Source organism: Carettochelys insculpta, chromosome 7, assembly GCF_033958435.1.
Source record: "Carettochelys insculpta isolate YL-2023 chromosome 7, ASM3395843v1, whole genome shotgun sequence".
Lineage (NCBI taxonomy): Eukaryota > Metazoa > Chordata > Testudines > Carettochelyidae > Carettochelys > Carettochelys insculpta.
The window spans coordinates 27,017,744-27,040,039 of record NC_134143.1 but is presented as its reverse complement, the minus strand read 5'-3'; the positions used below and the strand labels follow the sequence as shown (position 1 = coordinate 27,040,039).

Sequence of the window (22,296 nt, the reverse complement as noted above, 5' to 3'; positions counted from 1 at the left end):
CATCAGTGACTGTCAAAATGTATGGAAATAACTCATACTGATAAAAATTGCTATCCAAAATTAGCATGCAAAAACTCAGAAATACTCACAATACCTTGGTTATGTTTCCACATGTCAAATAATGGTCAAACTACTGTTAACTCTTGTGTAGCTCATTAAACCTTTGAATCCAATTAACTTGCTTTTACTGCGAAATTACAGAAGCAGTTACAAGTGTCAAGATAAACCTAATGCTGATATACCTTTTTAATTTCTTCAGGAAAAAATACTAGACATTCTTCTTCGAGTGCTTGCTCATATCTGTTCAACATAGGGGCATGTGTGTCTGCTTGCCATGTGCAGGAGTGCCATCAGATTTTCCTTAGCAGTACCTACACAGGAGCCAGCTCGTGCAACATCTGGAGCAGCGCACACATGCCACACAAAACAGGGCATCTCCAGCCCCCCACCATTCTGTTCCTTCTTGCTGCTAGTGATTGGTGCTTGGAACCTTCTTGTCTCAGCATTAGCTGTTGCTTATTTCCCAGTTAAACTCTGTTTCCTGTAAACCATTTCTGTTGTTTTATTCTTATCAGTTAGATAATGTACTTCCATAGGGATTTAGCCTTGGGTCGGGGCATGCTCCAGTTCCCAGGCTTTAGGCTGTGTTGCAGTTGCTCGTGCCCCATGCAAGTTAGCGAACCCTGCTGCAAGTGTTTTATAGTAATTAGAAGAGTGCCACATTTGCAAGTCTTTTAAGCCTTGTACCAAAAATGAGAGGGACATTCATCTCAAGGCTTTCCTAATGGAATCTGCTTTAATCTGGGGCATGAACATTCAGACTCAGCACCAGCACTTCAGTGCTCAGCACCCGAGTGCCATCAGCCTCCTGGAGCAACCAAGGAAAATAAAGAGGTTGGATTAATTCAACCATAAAATTTATTCAGTCTCCAGCTCTGAGTAGCGAATCACCAGGCCCTCACTACAAGGTGAACATGTGGCAGGCTATCACTGAGTTTGAATCCTCTGTTCCACAGGGCTCAAAGGAGGAGTTTCAGGCCCTGGTATAGCAAGGGGTTAAAACTGCTTGAGTAGCACTCCAGGCAGCCTCAGATGCAATGTACACAGTGACTTAGTCCATGGCTTTTGCTGTTGCCTCCATGGAGAGAACATTTTGTTTCTCTTTGGCCTCTTGTCTGAGGCACAGCAGTCTCTGCATGATCTCCCCTTCTATGTGGCAGCCCTATTTGTGGAGCAGACACTGAGCAGCATGGCTTAAAAGACTCCTACACCACCCTCTGCATGCTCTGGCTATACGTCTGGGGACTGGTGCATAAAGAATGTAAGCCCCAGATTCTGTCTACTCAGCCTGCCCAATCCCCTCAGGGCATGGACCATGGCAAATATAAGGGGCTCAGGAAGAGACCATCCAAGTCCCATTTTTCTGCCCATTCTAGCTCTTCCACCCCAAGGTTGCCTCCAATCATCTGTTGTGAGGGTGCACCTAAAGACAACGTACCTCTCACATCACTGGATCCTTCTCCTGAGCTTTTCTTGCACTGTTTGTGTCTTTTCCTCCCTGCATGGTACTCTGTAACTTTAGAGCACTAGATCCTTAACATGATGTGACCGGGCTACATGTTCCAGCTGTCATCCAACCATCCTCCCTTGCCTCTTTGCTCTCCCCACCTCTCCCGTGCCATTTGTGAGGGACCCTTCTCACAAGACACTCCTGCAGGAATTTGAAGGACTGCTCCAGATTGAGGTGCTGAAGGAAGTTCCGCATTGCTACCAGAACCAAGGGTTTTATTCACACTACTTTCTAATTTTCCAAAGCCGAGGGAAAGCTCTGATCCATTCTAGACCTTCCCGGCCTAAACCACTCCTGGATGAGGTTCAAGTTCCATATGGTTTTCCTGGCTTCTGTTATCCCCTCCCTGGATGTGGAAGATGTGTATTTCCATATGGCGTTATTCAAGGGACACAGGTGCTTCCTGTAGTTTGTGGTGGGGGCCAACTGCTTCCAGTTTAAAGTTTTCCCATTCAGCCTAGCCACATCTGCCCGGGTACTTATCAGATATATTTGGGTGGTAGCTGCCCACCTCAGGCCTCAAGGAGGTTCACATCTATCCTTACCTGGACAATTGTCTCATCCAGGGAAACTCCTGCTTCAAGATCCACAGGATCCATTCATCTGGAGGCCAGCCAACTCTGGGGAATCACTCAGCCAAACAGCTGAGCAAGTTGCTGCTATGCTCTTCCAAAAGTGGGGCACTCTCCAGGTGGACCTTTTCAGCACAGTGCAGAATGCAAGGTGTAGAGCAGGCCTGGGCATAATAGCAGGAGCCATGGCTCAGGGTCTCTGGCAGATGTCTTCCTCGTTCTATCATTGGGTGGCCTGTTCTACATGTTTCCTCCTAATTCCCCTCTTCGGCAAGGCCTGGTGAAAGAGAAACAGGGACAAGGTTATTCTCATTGCACCTGTGTGGGCCCATCAGCATTGTTTTGCCACTCTGATGAGCCTTAAGATGTGCCTCCCCATAGCTCTTGCTATTGTGCCCAGGCCTGCTCTCTCAGTATCACAACCACCTTTTCCACTTGGACGTGTTGTCGCTCCACCTCATGATGTGGCTGAATGTGGGGAGACGGTCCTGTTTGGATGCAGATCAGCAGGTCCTGCTGGGAAGCCATAAGCCATCAACCAGGCAGATGTATGTAGCCAAATGGACTTGGTATTCAGTGTGGGCCAAGCACTTAGGTCTCATTCCTATGGAGGTTCCTATTCAGAGCATCCTTGATTATCTTCTCTGCTTGAAAGAGGAGAGGTTGGCCTGGCATCCATCAGGGCACCTTTAGTGGCAGCCTTAGCTTTTCTCCCACCAGTCTAAGGCCACTCTTGTGTTTTCTCACAACATAATGGATTCCTGAGAGATCTCATGTGGCTCTTTCTGTACGTTTGCTCCCACCCCACCCCCATTCCTCCATGGAACCTTAACCTGGTCCTTTCCAGGCTTACCACAAAATGTCAATTTAGTATACTTTGTTACTAGTAATTTAAAAAATGAAAAGGTCCAAGATCTGGAGCCTGTACTTTGTTCTTTTTGTGAATTAAAAATATACAAATTTTAATTTTTTTCCCTTTAAACAGGTGCAAAATTTTCACAGCTGCATTCAAGTAACTGAGGACTTTGTGTCTCCAGAACATCTTGTACAGTCATTTCATTTAACACAGGAACTGAGGCTGTCAAAAGAAGAAATTAATTATGATGATAAACTGCAGGTAAGAAATGAATTCTCAACTTGGCCTTATTCTGAAGACACAGTGTGCTTAAATTCTGATTAAAATATGTAACTGTGTATGGTGATTTTCTATCTGTTGTTCACACAGAATAACAGGAGCAATCAGTGTGCCTGTATTGTCCCCTTGAACCGGAAGGAGATAATAGATGTGAACACAGTGACGTAAATTACTTGCAGTTAAATTGCTGTTTTGGTATTTCATGGTGTGTGAAAATATCAAGGTGTCTTTTTGGACTAAGATTTTAACTTTTTTTTTTTTTTTCATCAAGTAAGGCTAGGGCTCAGTCCCAAACATAGTATTATACCATGCATTAATAGTGGCTTTTTAAAATCTCCTGTATCTTACTGAAACATGTAATATTTTTGCAGGTTAAAAATATATTGTATCATGCAGTTAAGGAGATGGTGAGAGCTTTGAAGATTCATGAAAATGAAATAGAAGATGTGGACGAAAACTAAAGTGCTTGCTGCTTTTTTATGTTTGACCATCAAATGGAGGTTATTTTTTCAATTATAAGATGGATAGTATGTACACTAATTTAAGCTTCACAAACCATCAGTGCCAAGAAAATATAGTCATTGTATTTACTTGTTACTGACACTGCAACAGTTTAGCTTCATAGATCACAGCAATTGTGATTAAATGTTACTTGTTAAAAAAAAAAAAAAAAAAAAACTAAGCAGCATTCTGCTGTCTTGTATTATAATGTATATGAAGTTTGTGAAATGTCAAAGATTTAAGATGATGTATTTATTTTTGGAAAAAAACCCACAAAATTCTATGCTTTATTGTTGATGAAATGTAAATGTGACTTGTACAGTTTGCTAAAATAACTCTGATATTTTTCACTACATTGAGACAGTTACTGTGAGAGTAGGACACAAACACCAGCTATTGCCTGCATTTGGGACGTTGCTGAATCCGCACAGCAGTCATGTCATTATCTGAAAATTACTGCCAAATAATTGTAAACTTTGTAAAATATAAAGTATATAAAGTAGCTATTAAATACAGACACTTCAGTATTTTATTGAAGCTATTCAGTGTACAATTAAACATTTTCAAAAGGTGTAATTTATTTAAAAGATTGTTGCATTTTGGTAAAATTTATGTGAACTTTTAAAGCTAAATATTAATCCTAATATGCTGTGTAAATATATACATATATACATTCAATAATGTATTTTTTTAAAACATTGGCTTGCTTTAATTTGTTAAAAGTGCAAGTGTTACACATGCTTTGTACATTGAAATTGAAAGGGGTTTTGCATTTTCCATTAAAATAACTTTATCAAATGTTGTCTCGTGGTATTTGTTTTTCATGTTTGTGGCACATTTGTGACAGACAGGTGTCTGAGTCATTGGTGTCTTCACAGCGATTGCAGATGTCTGATGTAAAGCTGCTTACTGTAAAAGACTGGAATGTTACATGTTAATTAGTGTGCACCATTCACTCCTTGCCAGTTTTAATATGAAAGGGCCGGTGGACATGCTGGAGCACAGTTCAAGTGTTTGATCCAAAGAAAGCTATCTAAGAATAAAACTAATTTAAGCATTTTTGTTATGTCCTCAGTAACGAAGATTGTTTTGTTTTGAGGAGAGGAGAATTTCCATAGAACAAAAACAACAACAAAAATTATTATTATTGATTTAACTTAGTAAAATAGTGTTACTTCATCAGAGTGTGATTGTTTATCTAATAAGGAATTGTAAAGTAAATTTATAAAGTTTAGACCAGTGAGAAAGATCTCATAAGCTCATTTAAAAAAAATTGTGTATAATACTCTAAAACTGAAAAAATAAATGTTCTGTTTCTCTAGCTGGTGATACAGGCAAAATATTAGCAGTAAGTGTGCTGATGCAAATGAAACAACGTGTAACAAAGTCCTAGTTTTGGAGGTGAGGAGAGGTAGTATTTAAATTGCATTAAAAAGTTGGTTGATGTACAAAACAATTTAATTTTTTTTGGTGAAAAGAAATTACTTTTAATGAAAATGTTTTGGGTTTAACTGATTAGAAAAATCATAATTGATTATGCAATTACTCAGAAATATTACTAGAATGAGTTGATATGCATTATCAGATATGTCCTAAGTTTATATTAAGTTACATATTGCTTCTCCACAGGGGCTTGTCTATACTTACCGGAGCAGCAACACTCCAGAAGTCAATCTTCCCGGGTTCAATTTAGGGGATTTAGTAAGGACATGCAAAATCAGACTGAGGCTGCTCCCCTCGACCCTGTTATTCTTTGCAGTTGCTGTAAGGACTAAGGGAAGTTGAATTTCTCCCATCAACCTCCCACTGTAGGGACAGTGCAGCAAATCTATGTATGCTACCTCAACTCCAGTTACACAATTCACATATCTTGTGTATCTTATATTGATTTTTCTCCCCTAGTGTAGACCTAGTGGGCATTCTGTGCATAGCACAGAGGGAAGGGCCTATGCCACAGCTAAACCATTTGTTGAAGATACAACAAACTGCTGAGCTCTTAGCTAAGATGTAAGATTGGTTTCTGGGGAGCCAACAGCCTTGCCAGACCCCTGGACAAGATGGGCAGGAGGGGCACAGCTTCATGCTCCCACAAGGAAGAGGTATGGCCTTGGGCAAACATCGTGGGGTTGAGGCAGCTGGTCCTTAGTGCTGCCCAGACCGTGCCATGCCAGCCCCCTGACCTCAGATCCATTCAGTGTGAACAGTGCAGTGCTCCAACAGTGACTTGCTCCAGCCTCTACCACTCCTGCAGAACTGGCAACAGCATCTGGGAGCGCTGTGCCCTGCTGGGCAACGGCTCCTCTTTCTCCTTCCCCTCCCCGTCAATGACCTGATGGTTTCTCTTCAGGAACAGAATTTGAGTAAAACTCATAGCCAATGTTTACATTTACAAAATTTAAATCTGTCTAGTTTGATCTTTACAATGCCACAAAGTTTATTTTTGGGTTATTTTGGCCGCAATGAATTAACAATTGCGGGAAGACTTTTAAGGCTTTGGGTCTGCAATGTTGTTCCTGTGAGACAGGTCTTAAGAATATAAAAAAAGTATTTTTTTCTTCTGTGGAGTACACCTGGACACCATGCTACGTGCAAGCAACTGTAGTGAAGAACATAGTCTTTCAAGTCGAGTAGAACTTAGAGTACTTCCTGCGTATCCTCTTATTTTGACAATTTTACTACAGCTGGGAGAAACATCATTTTATATGTTAGTATTCACCATACAAATATTTAGGTGGATTATGATTGTTTATCTGTGTGCACTGACTCTTGAACTTTTCTTTTTCCAGAGATGTAAAAAGGCTGAGCTATGGTGTGAAACTTGCCCTGATGATTAGTGATGCAGAAACATGAGGTCAGTAGCAAATGTAGTCACTGTGCATCATCAGTGTTTGTGCCAACACTTACCTGGTTTGCCAAGAGAAGTCCGAATTGCTATAGAAACCTGCCCATGGTCAGATAATACTTATTGTGAAGGTGTTGAACTTTCGGATTCTAGGGTCCCTTTGAGATGGCTGGGTCTTTCATCAGCCAAGAAATGTACCTTGACCGAAGTGTTTAAAATACTTTGGTCAAAGACCTTCCCAGAATTAGATATTTAAGTTTCAAACTGGTTTGCCCATGATGTGACTGTAATGCACAGTATCCATACATGAAGTCAGTTACCTGAATTATTTATATAGAGTTTAACCATTATTTTTAAAAATTATTTTGTAAATACGCATTTTCTAATATTGCAAAGACTTAGTGTGTAAGTGCAACTGGAATAGGAAGGAAATACACATTTTTATACATATTACTTGTGTCTTTTTATAACTAGTGTTTAGAATATTCCAAGCCATTGTGTGATGACATTCATTCTAAGTTGATCTCTCACACTGACAATTTTTGGTTTTGGTCATTATGCTTTTCTGTCAGTGTGCATAGTGCACAGTTGGGAGAACTGTGGAAGGTTTGGTTTGGTTTGTACTTTGTAGAGACTGCTGACCACAGGCTGGCTGCAAAGGTAACACAATGGTTAATTACTTGTAAATTGAAGGACTAAATAATGCCTTTAGACATAACAGTGTTACCATATACATTTAGGAATGACAGCAGGGCTCCCAAGGCTTACACTGGTGGAAAGCAGGCATACAACAGAATATCAAGAATCTCCTTCACTGGTACATTACATTTGGGGTAGTTGTTTCAGGATGAAAGCCATCACTTTTGATTTAAGAAATGTTCTGTTTTATCTGTAACATTTAGCAAACTACAGCCTCTGTCCTCATCCATGTTTCTTCCCATGTAAATAGTTAAAATTCCCAGATGAAATGTAGCAGTGATGTAAACAGTTACTTTGTTGCTTCGTAAGCCATGATTCCTGTATGGCAGACTTCTAAGTAAGGTTGATATGTAATCTGACTAATGAAATCAAATGATTGTAGAGGCTTTTTACAACAAGAGTTGTAGCTCTGATTGCATAAGGAAAAGTTAGAACTGAATTCATATTACATCCTGAGGTGACAATATACCTGTGTCACCACCTCCAAAATCAAAGGCTTGTCTGCATGGGGACCATAGTCAGAATAGCTCTTTAATATCTGCCTGTTTGGAAACTCTTAATCCAGAACCATTCAGGAATAGCTATTGTGCTTCAAGTTCCCACCCTCACTTTATTCAAAACAACGTCCAAGTGTAGACAAGCCTTAATTATCTTGTTTAATGAGTAGATTAGGTGAGGCACTTTTCCATTTTCCTTAGGGGATTGGTATTCATGGCTCATCTAATCTTTTCATAATGGGGTCCAGTGTGACCTAAACAAATTGGAGGATTGACCCAAAAGAAATTTGATGAGGTTCAACGAGGACAAGTGTAGAGTCCTGCACTTGGGGCGGAAGAATCCCAAGCATTGTTACAGGCTGAGGACCAACTGGCTAAGTAGCAGTGCAACAGGACTGACTGGCTATGTGTAGCAGTGCAGCACTGGGGATTACAGTGGATGAGAGGCTGGATATAAGTCAACAGTGTGCCCTTGTAGCCAAAAAGGCTGGCAGCATATTAGGGTGCATTCGGAGGAGCATTTCCAGCAGATCTAGCGAAGTTATTATTCCCCTCTACTTGGCGCTGGTGTGGCCTCATCTGGAGTATTGCATCCAGTTCTGGGCACCCAGCATAGAAAGGATGTGGATGCACTGGAGCAGGTTCAGCAAAGGGCAACAAAAATGGTTAAGGGGCTGGAGCACATGACCTATGAGGAGACATTGAGAGATACAGGCTTATTTAGTTTGCAGAAGAGAAGATTGAGGGTGATTTGATAGCAGCCTTCAACTTCCTGAAAGGGGGCTCCAAAGAGGATGGAGAGACTGTTCTTGGTGGTGACAGATGGCAGAACAAGGAGCAATGGTCTGAAGTTACAGAGGGAGAGGTGTAGGTTGGATATTAGGAAAAACTATTTCACTAGGAGGGTGGTGAAGCACTGGAATGTGTTACTGAGACAGGTGGTGAAAACTAGAGGTTTTTAAATCCTGGCTTAACGGAGTCATGGCTGAGATGATTTAGTTGGGATTGGGCCTGCTTTAGGCAGAGGGCTGGACTCGATGACCTCCTGAGGTACCTTCCACCCTAGAATTCTATGATTCTGTGATCCAGGAGGTATTCCCGATGTGCCACAGTTTGTAGTTCACAACTTGTAGTTCTTCTTCGAGTGGTCCCCGTGGGTGCTCCACAATAGGTGTCAGGCTCGCCCGGCGCCGCAGATCGGAATTCTTCTAGCAGTTTCTATTGGATCGCGCATGTGCCGACGTGCGCCGCTCCCTTGCGCGCCCCCGGCCATGTGCGCAATCCGGTCCCTGCCAGTTCCTTCTCAACCGCCATCGGCTGCAGACGGAATCCGCTCCGGTTAAAGCCAGAGACAGATAAGAGAGTTGTTTTTACGTGTAGTTTGTTTGTTTTTGTCACTATCAAAAAAAAAAAAAAAAGGAGAGAGAAGAGGAACGAAGGAGAGAGGGGTGGACAAGAAGGCTAGTTAAGCCGTCCGCTACCCCGCAGGCCGGTGAACGTTATTTTGGGTTAGAAAGCACTGATTAGTGGCTAAGTACCCTATTAACAGTAAAGACTCACCGCAACGGCCTCCTCGGGGTTTAAGAAGTGAGTCTCATGCTGCGAGGCTATGCCGGCCTCCAATGGGCATAGTGAATGCATTCGCTGCCTGGGAGAGTCACATGCTAAGCTTACAGCCAGGGCCAGAAAAGACAGAGAGATGAGTCTCAAAATGATCTTGTTTGATAAGGCTCTCCAGCTGGAACTGCCAGAGAAGCCTCACGCAGAAGGTCCCTCTCGGTTGCATAAAAGGAAGGCAGCCTCTTTGACCCCCTCGGTGCAGAAGAGGAGGAAACTCTCCCCGGCTCGATCCTTGCCAGCGGGCCGAGCGGGCAGGACGAGCGCAACGCAAAGCCCCCAGCCGTGAGCTCAGGAAAGCAGCAGCGCAGCAGCGCACGTGGCAGAGGCTGAGCCTCCGATTACACAACGGGGCACGGAAGGCGCTGTGAGCGCCAGCGAGGCAAGCGCCGGAAATAGCGGTGCCGATGGCGCATGGGCACCTGGCACGGAGCCTATCAGCGCTGGAGGAAACTACCCGTGCGGCACTGCTGCTGACTGTGCCGAGCGCGGCGCCGACAACGGGGCTGAGATCCCCGGCATTGGAAGGGGCGGCACCCAACCCGCAGGGGAGGGGCAAGGCAAAAACAAAAACTTGGCACCTCAGTCCATCTCCAGGCAGGGCCGCGCTGCCCTTATCTCCTAGCGCCCCCCCCCCCACCCCCGAGATACACATGCCGCACCGACGGGCTGTAACTCCACCAGCTTATTTAGGGCCTCCCTCTCCGTTCCTCCAACCAATTTCACCGTGGCTTGGGCCACCTTCACCATTTCTGGGCATGGATCCCCTTGAGTACTATCACAAACCAGCTTCACCACTATCTATGTGGTCACGGAGGTCCCACTCTCCCAGACATCATGGGCACACTCCCCGATCGTGTTCCAGGTCTCCATCACTGGGCCCTTGCCCATGCTGCTATGGTTGTCCTCATCATGCTGAACACAGACACTGCAGGTCTAGATCCAAGGGCAGGTCCTCCCCTGCTACTCGTCAATATTCCCGTGTACATTCTCGCTTTGGGACAGGAACACAGTTGTCTCAGGGGGAATTAGGTCCGGAATCCCGAGACTTCTCTTCACAGTCCTCCAGGGAGCAAGTATATCACTGAACTCGGGAGCCAGAGGATTTGAGGGAGGTGTACCCCAGTGGTTCCTCCTCATCCTCCCCAGATGAGGCCGTGGCCCCTGGGGATGTTCCCCCCCAGATGACCTTAAACAATTCCAGGAGCTGTTCAAAAGAGTAGCTTTCACGCAGGACATTCAAATAGCAGAGGTGCAGGAGAAGCATCATAAACTCCTGAAAAATTTGAGACCCCCAGCTTCATCTAAAATTGCTATCCCGCTGGACGAAGCCATTATGGAGTCGGCCACTAACATATGGCAGACCCTGGCCTCTATTCCGCCTACAAACGAGAGCAGATGATAAGTACTTCGTCCCAGCCAAGGGCATGGAGTTCCTCCTTTAGTCACCCGCAGCCCAATTCTTTGGTGGTCGAATCGTCCCAGCAGAGGATGAAGACGTCTCAGTACAAGTCGGGGGGGTTGGATAAAGATGCTAAGAAGCTAAAGCTGTTTGGCAGGAAAGTATATTTCTCCTCTACCCTATTACTGAGAGTGGCAAATTACGCGGCACATCTATCAAATCACAATATTGACAATTACTTTAGACTCACTCCCCTCATGGATTCGCTCCCGGAGGACAAGAAGCTGGTATTAAAGGCAATTGTCCAAGAGGGCTATGGGGCGTCGCGGACGGGAGTCCAGATTGCCCTGGACGTGGCGGACACAGCGGCACGTTCAACAGCCACAGCAGTGGTAATGCGTAGGGAATCCTGGCTCCAGATGTCTGGTATCCCCAGGGACCTGCAGGCAAAGATCGTGGATCTTCCCTTTGATAAGCAAAAGCTGTTTGCGGACTCAACCGACTCGGTCCTCCACTCCAGCAAAGACTCGAGGGCCACACTTAGGACCTTGGGTATTTATACTCCCAATGGCAAAAGATCACCACAGACAAATGGGTGCTAGAAATTATAGCCACGGGTTACACGATCCCTTTCCACTCACTTCCACCGACGAAGCCTCCCGCCAGGCCTCATCTCAGGGACACTGCCCACGAGGCAAGGCTCAAACAGGAGGTAGATTACCTCATGTTCATAGGGGCGGTGGAAAGAGTGCCAGAACAATTCCAAAGGAAAGGTTTTTATTCACGCTACTTCCTAACAGAGAAGAAAACAGGAGGCTGGAGGCCAATCTTGGATCTACGGGGCCTCAGCTGTTACTTGCGCAAGCACTGCTTTCGGATGATCGCAGTTGCCTCCATACTTATGGCACTGGACAATGGAGACTGGTTTGCAACCCTCGACTTACAAGATGCTTACTTTCATATAACAATCCACCCGGCACACAGACGCTTCCTCCGCTTCACAGTCGGCAGGGAACGCTTCCAGTACAGGGTTCTTCTGTTCGGCCAATCCTCGGCACCCAGAATCTTTACCAAAACCCTGGCAGTGGTATCAGCCTCCCTGCACAGACGGGGTGTTTATTTTCCCATATCTGGACGATTGTCTGCTGAAAGGGACCTCAAAGGCAGAGGTCTTACACATGATATGCGTCACCGCGAACACGTTTACTTCGCTAGGCCTAGTTATCAACCTCGCAAAGTCAAAGACCGAACCCACACAAGATACAGAGTTCATAGGGGCACGCATAAACTCTATCACAGCAAGAGTATACCTACCCGATGCCCGCTTCTGCTCCATGAACTCCCTGATGCAAGTCATGATGTACAGCCCCATGGTGCCGGTCTTAACGTGCCTGCAGCTGTTGGGGCACATGGCGGCAGTGACGTTTGTGGTACAGAATGCCAGGTTACACATGTGAAGCCTGCAGCATTGGCTGGCGAGTGTTTACAAACCGGCATCCCACACTGTCCACAGGGTAGTGTCACCCACGATGGAGGTGTGCAGATCCCTAGCGTGGTGGGAAAATCCCAAGAATCTGCTAGTGGGGGTGCCTTTTCACCAACCACAAATTTCTATCTTTCTTACTACTGACACCTCCCATGTAGGATGGGGAGCGCACGTTGGCAACAAGGTGACGCAAGGGCTATGGTCACCTGTGGAACAGACACTGCACATAAACATACTGGAACTCAGAGCAGTGTTCAACGCGTGCAGACATTTTCGAGATTACCTGCATGGCAAAGTAGTCGGGATCAATACCGACAATACCTCCACTATGTTATACATCAATTGACAAGGAGGGGCACGATCCCATGCGTTATGTGCGGAAGCAGTCCGATTGTGGAACTGGTGCATTGCCAACAACATAACGTTGAAAGCCTCGTACTTGCCGGGCGCTCACAATGTGAAGGCAGATCAGCTGAGCAGGTGCTTCGTACTCACGCATGAATGGCAGATCCGCTCCAACCTGTTATGGCGCATATTTCGTACATGGGGGTTTCCCCAAGTTGATTTGTTTGCCACCCAGTACAACAAGAAGTGTCCCCAGTACTGCTCCAGAGCAGGAATAGGGCGGGAGTCCCTGGGGGACGCATTCATGATTTCATGGAAGGGCCCTCTACTCTACGCGTTTTCCCCCCACAACGCTTATCCACAAGGTTCTGCAGAAAGCCAGAAGGGAGAGAGCTCGCATGAGATTCATAGTCCCAACTTGGGACCGGCATCAATAGTTTCCCTTGCTTCTACGCGTGTCGGATCATCCACCACTCCCCCTACCGGTGGCGCCGGACTTACTCACGCAGGCTCCGGGGTCCATAGTGCACCCGTACCCTCAGGGACTGCGCCTACAAGCATAGTTAATCCATGGCTCAGCGCCTTAGAGAGCACGTGTACGGAGGGAGTACAAGAAGTCTTGGAGTATAGCCGAAGGACCTCCACCAAGAGGACTTACGAACAGAAATGGACTCGATTTACAGCCTGCTGTTCCGCCAAGCAGTTAGCTCCCCTTGACGTTCCTATAACCGTAATACTAGAATACCCATTGGACCTCAAACGAGACAGGCTTTCTCTATCCTCGCTAAAGGTCCACCTCGCTGCTATATCAGTTTTTTGGCATACAGAGGAAGGGCCCACTGTATTCGCCCACCCTATCGTCACAAGGTTCTTGAAGGGGCTGGTAAACCTGTACCCCCCTCGAAAACCGCTTCTGCTGTCGTGAAGTTTGGATTTGGTGCTCAGCATGCTATCGGGACCACCCTTCGAACCATTAGCCACGGTACCCCTCCAACTCCTTATGATAAAAACAACCTTCCTCCTTGCGATTACGTCAGCCCACAGGGTGAGCGAGCTCGCAGCAGTGATGGCAACGCTGCCCTGCACAGTATTCTCAAAGGAGGCAGTAACCTTATGGTTACACCCAGCCTTCGTTCCAAAAGTTTTCTCGGAGTTCCATCTTAACGAACCAATAGTTTTACCCTCATTTTACCCGAAGCCTCACAGCTCCAGCAAGGAGGCGCGCCTACATCTCCTAGACGTGAGAAGGGCGTTGGCCTTTTACATAGACAGAACTAAGTCCTTCCAGAAAACGGACAGGCTCCTTATGTCTCTCGCTCCCAGGTCAAAACGGGAAGGCCTCTCTTCACAGAGAATTTCAAAGCACATTGTGTCCTGTATAAAAATGTGCTACGAGCTTCGAAAGACCCCTTTGCTGGCCCTGCCTAGGGCTCACTCCACCAGGGTGGTGGCGGCGTCAACAGCCTTCTTCAAGGTCATCATGTTAGAAGACATCTGTAGAGCAGCGACCTGGTCATCCTACAACACCTTTGCCAAGCATTATGCCCTGCATCGGGTATTCGAGGAGGATACTCGTCTGTCGACAGCAGTCCTCTCGGGGGCAAGCTGCACGTGAATCGATTACCCACCTCCTTACTTGGGTTACTGCTGGGTAGTCACCTATTGTGGAGCACCCACTGGGACCATTCGAAGAAGAAAGAGAAGTTACTCACCTGTAGTAACGATGGTTCTTCGAGATGTGTCCCCGTGGGTGCTCCACCACCCGCCCATCCTCCCCGCTTCGGATCTCTGTCTGGTGTTTTTCAGGAGCATCCGAGGCGGTTGGTCAAGGAACTGGTGGGGACCGGATCGCGCACATGGCCGGGGGCGCACAAGGGAGCAGCGCGCATTGGCGTATGCGCGATCCAGAGGAAACTGCTAGAAGAATTCCGATCTGCGGCGCCGGGCGAGCCTGACACCTATTGTGGAGCACCCACGGGGACACATCTCGAAGAACCATCGTTACTACAGGTGAGTAACTTCTCTTTCCCAGGGCTGCTTCTGAAGCACACTGAAGCTTGGGCTATATATACAATACAGCTTTTTAACCACTAGTCCATTTGTTTAAATCTGACTTGTTAGATAAAAAGTTCTCACTATTCAATAGCTGCTTGGGTTTGATAGGAAGAGCTGGTAGTTGGGCATCAATATTTGCACTAGTGGGCAGCCTCAGGAGAGAGGCCGAGGTCTAAATGAGCAGGAACTACCTTAAATGGTGGTTCTGACTCTAGCTTACGAGGTTTTGTCAGGATGTTCTGGGAGAACTTGTTTCTATGCATTTCCTATCCTGTTGATTGTGTTCAGTGCCATTAGGCTCACAGCTTTCAGTAGCAGAAAACTAACTTTGAAACAAGGAAAAATACATTGACGCACACGTCCCTGACTGAAGTCAGAGCACTCTCTTTCTGGCTGGGATGCTTTGTAACTGACTTCACCTGAGCACAAATTAACTCTGTAAATTAGCTTTCAAAAAGTGCCCCAATAATGTGTGCCCCCTCATTACTAGACACACACACGGACAATTAGTTCCTGGCAAGCTTAGATGTGAATCTGTCTCTCTGATATGCTGGTTGGGGCTGCTGCTGACTCATTAACTGTTCGTTAATGTATTTCAATTGAGTCGTTTTTGAAATGGAACTAGATGAAAGTGTGCTAACAACTGTTAATGGGCCTAAGCAAGGTTTATTCAGACAGTCTGTTCCAGGCTGGACACATCCCAGCTTGCTCCAAACTAGATGTTTGTGTAGACAAGCCCTTGCTTCCGCCCTCTTGCTTCCCATTATTTTACTGTATATCATGACTACCAGCAACTATATCATAATGGGCTATGTGCTCCAGCTGGGGTGAGGTGGAAAGAAAGGTGGTAAGCGGGACATGATTTAAGAACTTAGTTCCTATCTCTGACGATATTTGGTACACAAACAATTGACCAATTCTATTTCTAAACATCAGCACTAACGTTCTTTCTCTGTATCTGCAGTTCTTAATTCTCAGTCCTTGCTGATTCATCCTTATTGAGCATGTGACCAAGATGCCAATATCTGCCCAAAATACGTATATGGAGGTGTATGAATAAATGAGAGCCAGAATGTTCAAAAGGAAAATGCTGAGATGTTGACAACTTTAAGACAAAATGCTTCTCTTGAAACCAGTGAAATGGGACACAAATCTAGTTTCAAATGAGCTGGTGAATAAAGGTGGGTGGGTGGGTGGGTGGGGGAAGTAATGTTTGTTTTACGTGTTTCCTATTGAACAGTAACTGAATTATGGAGCTGTTTAGGAACACTGCGTGTACTATGCCGTCTCATTGTAGAATCTCACTGACTAAGAGGATTGATTTATCTAGTACGTTATATGTGCAATGTGGTGTCTGCATAAAATAATTATAATATAGTTTAAAGTATATTTGAATTACTTACAACTTATGTGTAAAAAGCATAAGCTGCTGCATTTTGCTATTATGTAAATTGTTTTTATCGTGCATTTATGCCTGTCACTAAACTCTGCCCATAACAATGACATTGTTTCCACAGTAACTAATGTATTTCCAATGGGGGAGAAAGAGATTAAAAGGCCAGAAGTGAATAAAACCAGAAACTATGGCAGAAACAAAATACAGGATGGGGTGGAGTGTTATAAAGCTTTTATTGCCATGAGCTTGGGTAGACTGCATTACTCTCAAATAGTCAAACACCATGTGTATTTCCAGACACAAAAGTTATTAAATTGAAGGTTGCTAGGCAACAAGCATTTGGAAACAGTGTGAGCAAGAACATAAAAGCCCAAATTGTGAACTGTTCCATACCTCAAGTTAACACACCAAGCTTCCTTTCTCCAGCTGCTCTAAACTGACTGACTTACTGTTCCAGAGTTACTAATATGTTAACCTTCCCTGTGGCCTGTTTTTATGCTTTAATGTCCTATTTGTTGGATTATCAGTGTCCACCATGTGAAATTTTCACATACCTAGATATTGGAGGAAACAGGTAAAACAAAACCTCTTAAGCTTGGTGTGTTAAGTTACTGTTACTGATCACTTCTATATTTTTCGTAAAGAGTAAATGTTAATGACCTTGCTATGTACCAAGGTGTTTTAACCTGAGGTAAAATCGAACTACAGGGAAGCCAGTTTGTAGTTTTCATGTGTTAGGCTTTAATTAGACCTGCTAACTCATGCAGGCTGCTGGACTCATTCCAGTAACTGATGACCAATGCAACTCCAGCTCAAGGCTATAAAGATACTCTTTAGCTCTCCACCAGACCCCGCTAGGAGCCTCACTGCAGCTGCCATTTGAGCTTGCTGTAACTGGGACTCCCTCAGGCTACGTCTATGCTACGAGGTTAATTCAAATGTATATTGATTTTTCTAATTCTGGAATTTGTATGTTCAATTTTGACCATCCTCACGTCACACCATGCTCCCCATGAAGTCAAGTCATTGCTGTCACACATGCATTGGCTAACATTGACTGTTGCAGTCGTGCATTGTGGGAAGCTATCCCACAGTTCCCTCATCCCCATAGCATTCTGGGTATGCTTGCTGGTCTTGATGTCATCTTCCCCCCTTGCATTTTCATCATTCCCCTCCCGATCCCTGAAAACAGGTCAAGCCCTGGAAATAATGCAGACGACATTCAAAATTAGAAGAATTTTTTGTTTCCCCCACATTACATGGCCAACATGGGTTCAGCAACTGTATTTGCAACTGGACATAGGCTGATGATTGCATGCCTGTGATCCATAAAAATAATCAGGGGCCTGGAATGGTTTTTAATTTGAGAGGAATATAGGATAGGAAGAGAATTTTTGGTTTCCCCGTTCACTGTGGTGTTAATGGAAATGGTATTCGGCTTATAGGCTTCCATGCAATGACTGTGTTCTCAACTGTCCATCCACTGAGTATCCCATTTCCCATCATTGCAGAAACGTTATCACTGGAAATAATGCAGAGGTCTGTAATGTTTCTTACATTGAGAAGAGAGAATTTTTGGTTTCCCCCTACACTATATTGGTGTCGTGGAGAGTGTTAATGTGGGGTCCCAGACTGTGCAGGAAAAAAAAATGTTTGATTTTTCCCTGGCGTCAGCATGCCCAGGTATGGGTTAAGGGAGTGGGAAGGAAGAGGTCACTGGATGACCAGTTGAAGTGGTCCTCCCCTGGCGTCAGCAAACCCTTTAGCTGCCAAGGGAGACTTTTCCCTGGCAGCAGCTGCAACCCTTCAGCCACCGGGGACACTTCCCCACGGCAGCAGCAGAGCCCAAACTTTCTTTCCTGCATGACTGTCAGCAACGTCAACACTGAGTGGCAGGCACATGCTTTTATTGGCTTGGGTTGGGGGCTACCCACATGATCTGTCTGAGCATGGGAAAGATCCAGACTGTTGTGCCTGTGGGAGATGGAAGGGGGGTCACACACAAATGTAAACCACTGAGAATTTTCTTGGTGTGTTATGCAAGCATGACACCCAGCACAGCCTTGTTGACACATGGTACAGCGGGGCAGGGGCTGGCGCCAGGCAGCACAGGAAAAAACAGCAAGTGTACAGACAGAGCCGTGAACTCCCTGCAGGGGCTATTTAAATGGGTAGATGCACGGACCCTGCTAACAGCATAGAAAGAAAGAAGCCATTTCTCAGGGTGTCATAAACTAACGTGAGCTCACAGCTAAAGGCTCACTGCTCCCTCTTGGAAAATCAGGCTCTTCCTATTACTGGAGAGCAGCAGCCAGAGCATAGCAGTGAGAGGGGCATTGTGGATTACATACAGGACACCTCTGGAGGCTAATAAATTCCCTTAGACGTGGTGCTTCCACACTGGCATTTAATTGAACTTCAGATTCGAGCTTGCTACTGTACCTGTACCTGCCAGGTAACTGCCATTTTGTAATCTCGAGATTACAGGACCCAAAATCAAGCTAATGGTCTTTACAGTGAAGACAGCAATGTGGTAAAATTGAGCTAACTGAATTAAATTTGATTTTTATCTCATAGTGTGGACACAGCCTCAGGGTAGTCCAGGTGCTGCTTCATTGTATCTGGGACAGTGTGCTTCCACACACCAAGTGGCTTCTGACTACAGGAAAGCACGTTAAGGCTCCTGAATGCAGCGTCTATATTTAGCCTATATTGCTAAGCCACTTAGTGTAACCCCGACTGTAGATGTTGTGTACAGTCGCTAAAAAACACAGGATAAACAGGGCTTTAATTCAGTTCCTTGACCTTGGACAAATTTGGCAGAGGACCTGTGGGAGGCAGCAGAGGGAGAACAGATTGATGGGGATAATTTTAAACTTCCCTGCCTTTTTTCCAAGGGAAGATGCAACCTCTGGGGTTTTGGGGGTTTTTTTCCCCCATTTTTCCAACATTAGCATAATCTTCCACAAAACCAAGTTAGTATTTTTAATCCCAACCAAAATAGGTAAAAAGGAACAGAGAGAGCCGTGTTAGTCTGTGTTCTGTCAAAACAAAAAAGCAGTCAAAATAATTTATTAGATGATGAACTCTTGTGGAACAGACCCACTTCTTCAGATATTCACAAAAGCTAATCACCTAATAAATTATTTTGTTAGTCTTTTAAAGTGCTTTTTTGTTTAGATAAAAAGGAATTAATTCTTAATATTCAATGATTTGTTTTCTTATCTGTGAATTCCTAATTATCAGCAACTGTACAAGATTGATGGAGAGCATCAATAGACATCAGCAAAAATATATGCAGAAACTTGCCAGCTTTTAGGTATGTGACATGATTTCTTTTTTTATTATTGTAGCACTAGCTCAGTGATTAGAGCCCTGGGTTGAGAGTTCAAGCCTGTAGGGGGCCTTTCAAGGATCCCTGTCAGGGATGGTAACAGGCCCTTGCTGTGAGTGCAGGGGACTGGACTCAATGACCTCTGGAGGTCCCCTCCAATTCTCTGAGATATGTATGTATATCACTACCAGCCCCAGTCCTGGACCAGGAGCCCATTGTGGCTGTACAGACACAAAACCCCCCACCCAAAATCTTTTCTTCCCTGGCACTAGCTTTGAAAATTCTCACCTACCTACATGCCCTTCTAGCCCCTCACCTCTATCTCTTCTTACAAAATTTCCTTACCCCCCACTGCTTTCCCCGACAATGTACTTGTTCCTCTGCTGTCCCCTTTCTAGCATCCAGACATCCCTTAAACACACAAACCCAGCCTTAGATTCCCCCCTCTTGTCTTTCCAGTTCCCCACCCTAATGCCTTACACCACCATACTCATTGAATAGGCTGTCTCCACCCCTTATCCATTTCCTCGTCTTAAGCTCATATTTTATCAGAGGAATTGCCACAACTTATCTGGGAACGTGGAGGAAGCCCCAGGTAAGTTTTCACATCAATATCAGCTGTATGTCTAAATTACGTTTTAGCTCAACCAGAAGATACGGGATTGATGCAGAAATCAGTGGGTAAAATTCTATGGCATTATGCAGGACATCAGACTGGACAACCATAATGGGTCTCCTCTGACTTTAAAATGTATGTAGCTGTTGGACCACTCTAAGCCAGGCTCTGCCCCCTTTGCTTCATGGAAAATGCTTACCACTATCTCCAAATAAACGTCTTGCCTATGTCTGAAGACCTATACTCCCCTCTTGTTCTCTTAGACCTTTCAGGCACTTTAATACCCTTGAGCCTCCCTCTCTCTTGACATTCTATCTTCCCTTAGTCTTCCAAACTCTGTCCTCTTTGGATCTCACTAGCCATTCGGTCAAACGCTTTTGGCAGCTCTCCCACTTCCACATAGTAACTGCACCTCTGACATCCTTCAACTCCCACCTTTGCCCCTGGACACCCTATTCACAGGTGATGTCACTTTCATGAATGCAAGTGCCTTTCTCTACCACCTTTGATAAATTCTATTTCACTCTGACCTTGTCACCATGCTTCAATCTCACATCTCTCAAGTTCATCAGTGTTAACTCTTCATGGCCAAAACAAGTTGTCTTTCCTACCAAATCCTGTTCCCTAGCTGCATTCTCCTTCACCCCGGCAATGCCACCATCCTGTCCCTCATGCCTATAGCCTGGACCTTTTCCTCCACACACAGGTTGTAACTGGGTCTTGTTCGCTCTTTACTAGATAACATTTCAGAAATCCCTTTCTTCACTGATAGCCTCTGCCACCTTTCATACTGAATAGACTGTGCCTTCATGGATTCCTGGAATTCAAACATGTTCTTGCCCCTGAGAAGTTTTGCCTCAGGTAGAAAAAAGGTCAGTAGCTCAGTGTTCTCCTACTCTTCTGTTTTCCAGCCCATTTTATTTACTGTTTTGTGCCACTCATTTTTTTGATCTTTGTGCTCTCATTATACTCACCCTCCAGAGCACTGACTCCTGTGGTACAGCACCTACTTCTGAATCTCTTACAATCTACAAAACTCTGCTCAAAACCTGAATGATGCTCAGTTCGTGAGGTGGCTTTAAATTCATAGTTAGACACTAATCTCTGCAATTTTTCACTTTCCTATTGATTTTCTAGAAGGAAGTTACAATTTATATAGAGCCAATAGAAAATTTCAAGATAGATGCTTTTCCAGATCTGGTATCTGAGAACAGTCTTTAACTCAAAACTTCTTGAAAATTGGAGCATCAAACAAGAAACTTCTATCTTGTGATTGCTCGGTATGATTTTCCCTGGACTCTTCCAACTAGGTAAGCACAGCATATGTTCTCCAGCTTCCTTGGGATCACCTGTATGGCAGCCAGTCCCACATAAGTTGCCCCTTCCCACGCTGAGCCAAGGCAGCTTTTTGGTAGCTGCGCATATGTTCTCCTTTGAGCTGAAGGCTAGATTTGGGTGGACTGAAGATGAGAAATGTTTTTTTGTTGTACAGCTCTATGGCCCTGACACAGTTTAATCTCATGCCTCCTATAGCAAACTGGCTTGAGAGACAGTAGTTCAAATGATTCCTAAACACCCTCTCAGCAAATTCACAGCATTCTTATAAGGAGCTTGCGGGGGAGAGAGCGCCCAAGATTCCTGCTCTCTAGAAAGTTATGAACTCATAGAGACTAGTTTTGTGTTTTGTTTTGTTTTTTTTTTTAAATGCTATCATGCCTATAAGAGCGTAGCCTCAAGTTTATCGTTACTGTTGCATTGCCGCAATAATATCTGATCAAACTAATTCCACACAGTAAATTCAACAGATGCTCACCAGACAGGTCAGTCAGTTTTCAATGTCAAATGTTACCTGATTTCCCTTCGGGAAAGGTTACTTCTAAGCTGAGAAGTTAGCGGTCAGAAGCCCATGAAAGCAACTACAAATAAGGTACAGTAAGGCTCCCACTTACCAGGAAATCAGCCTGGTCAGGGTCAGTCTTCCAGGGTTCGATTTCATGCACATAGTTGGGACACGCAAAATCAAACTATCAGGGCTCAACAGTTGATCCCTGTACGTCTCATTATCACAAGGAGTAAGGTAAGGGAGTTCAACAGGCGGAACAGTCCCATTGTCCTCCCTCTGTGAGGACAGCCAGATAAGTCGATACTAGATAAGTCAATTCCACTTATGCAATTGTAACTGTAATTGCATAACTAGCATTGACTATCAGGTCTAGTGTATAACTACCC

General features: G+C 44.9%; 1 protein-coding gene across 6 annotated transcripts in view; it reads left to right on the top strand.

Annotated features, from left to right (window-relative positions):
- Positions 1 to 4,570, top strand: part of JMJD1C (jumonji domain containing 1C) — a 276,168-nt gene extending 271,598 nt beyond the window's left edge. For 4 of the 6 annotated variants that reach the window (XM_075000187.1, XM_075000184.1, XM_075000188.1 and 1 more), the window contains 2 exons: positions 3,128 to 3,259; positions 3,649 to 4,570. In XM_075000187.1, coding sequence (XP_074856288.1) covers positions 3,128 to 3,259; positions 3,649 to 3,738 — 222 coding nt within the window. In that variant the 3' untranslated portion in view covers positions 3,739 to 4,570. Of the gene's footprint in view, positions 1 to 3,127; positions 3,260 to 3,367 lie in introns of all 6 variants that reach the window. The other 2 variants (XM_075000186.1, XM_075000185.1) reach the window with 2 other exon arrangements.
- Positions 4,571 to 22,296: the final 17,726 nt, after the last annotated feature.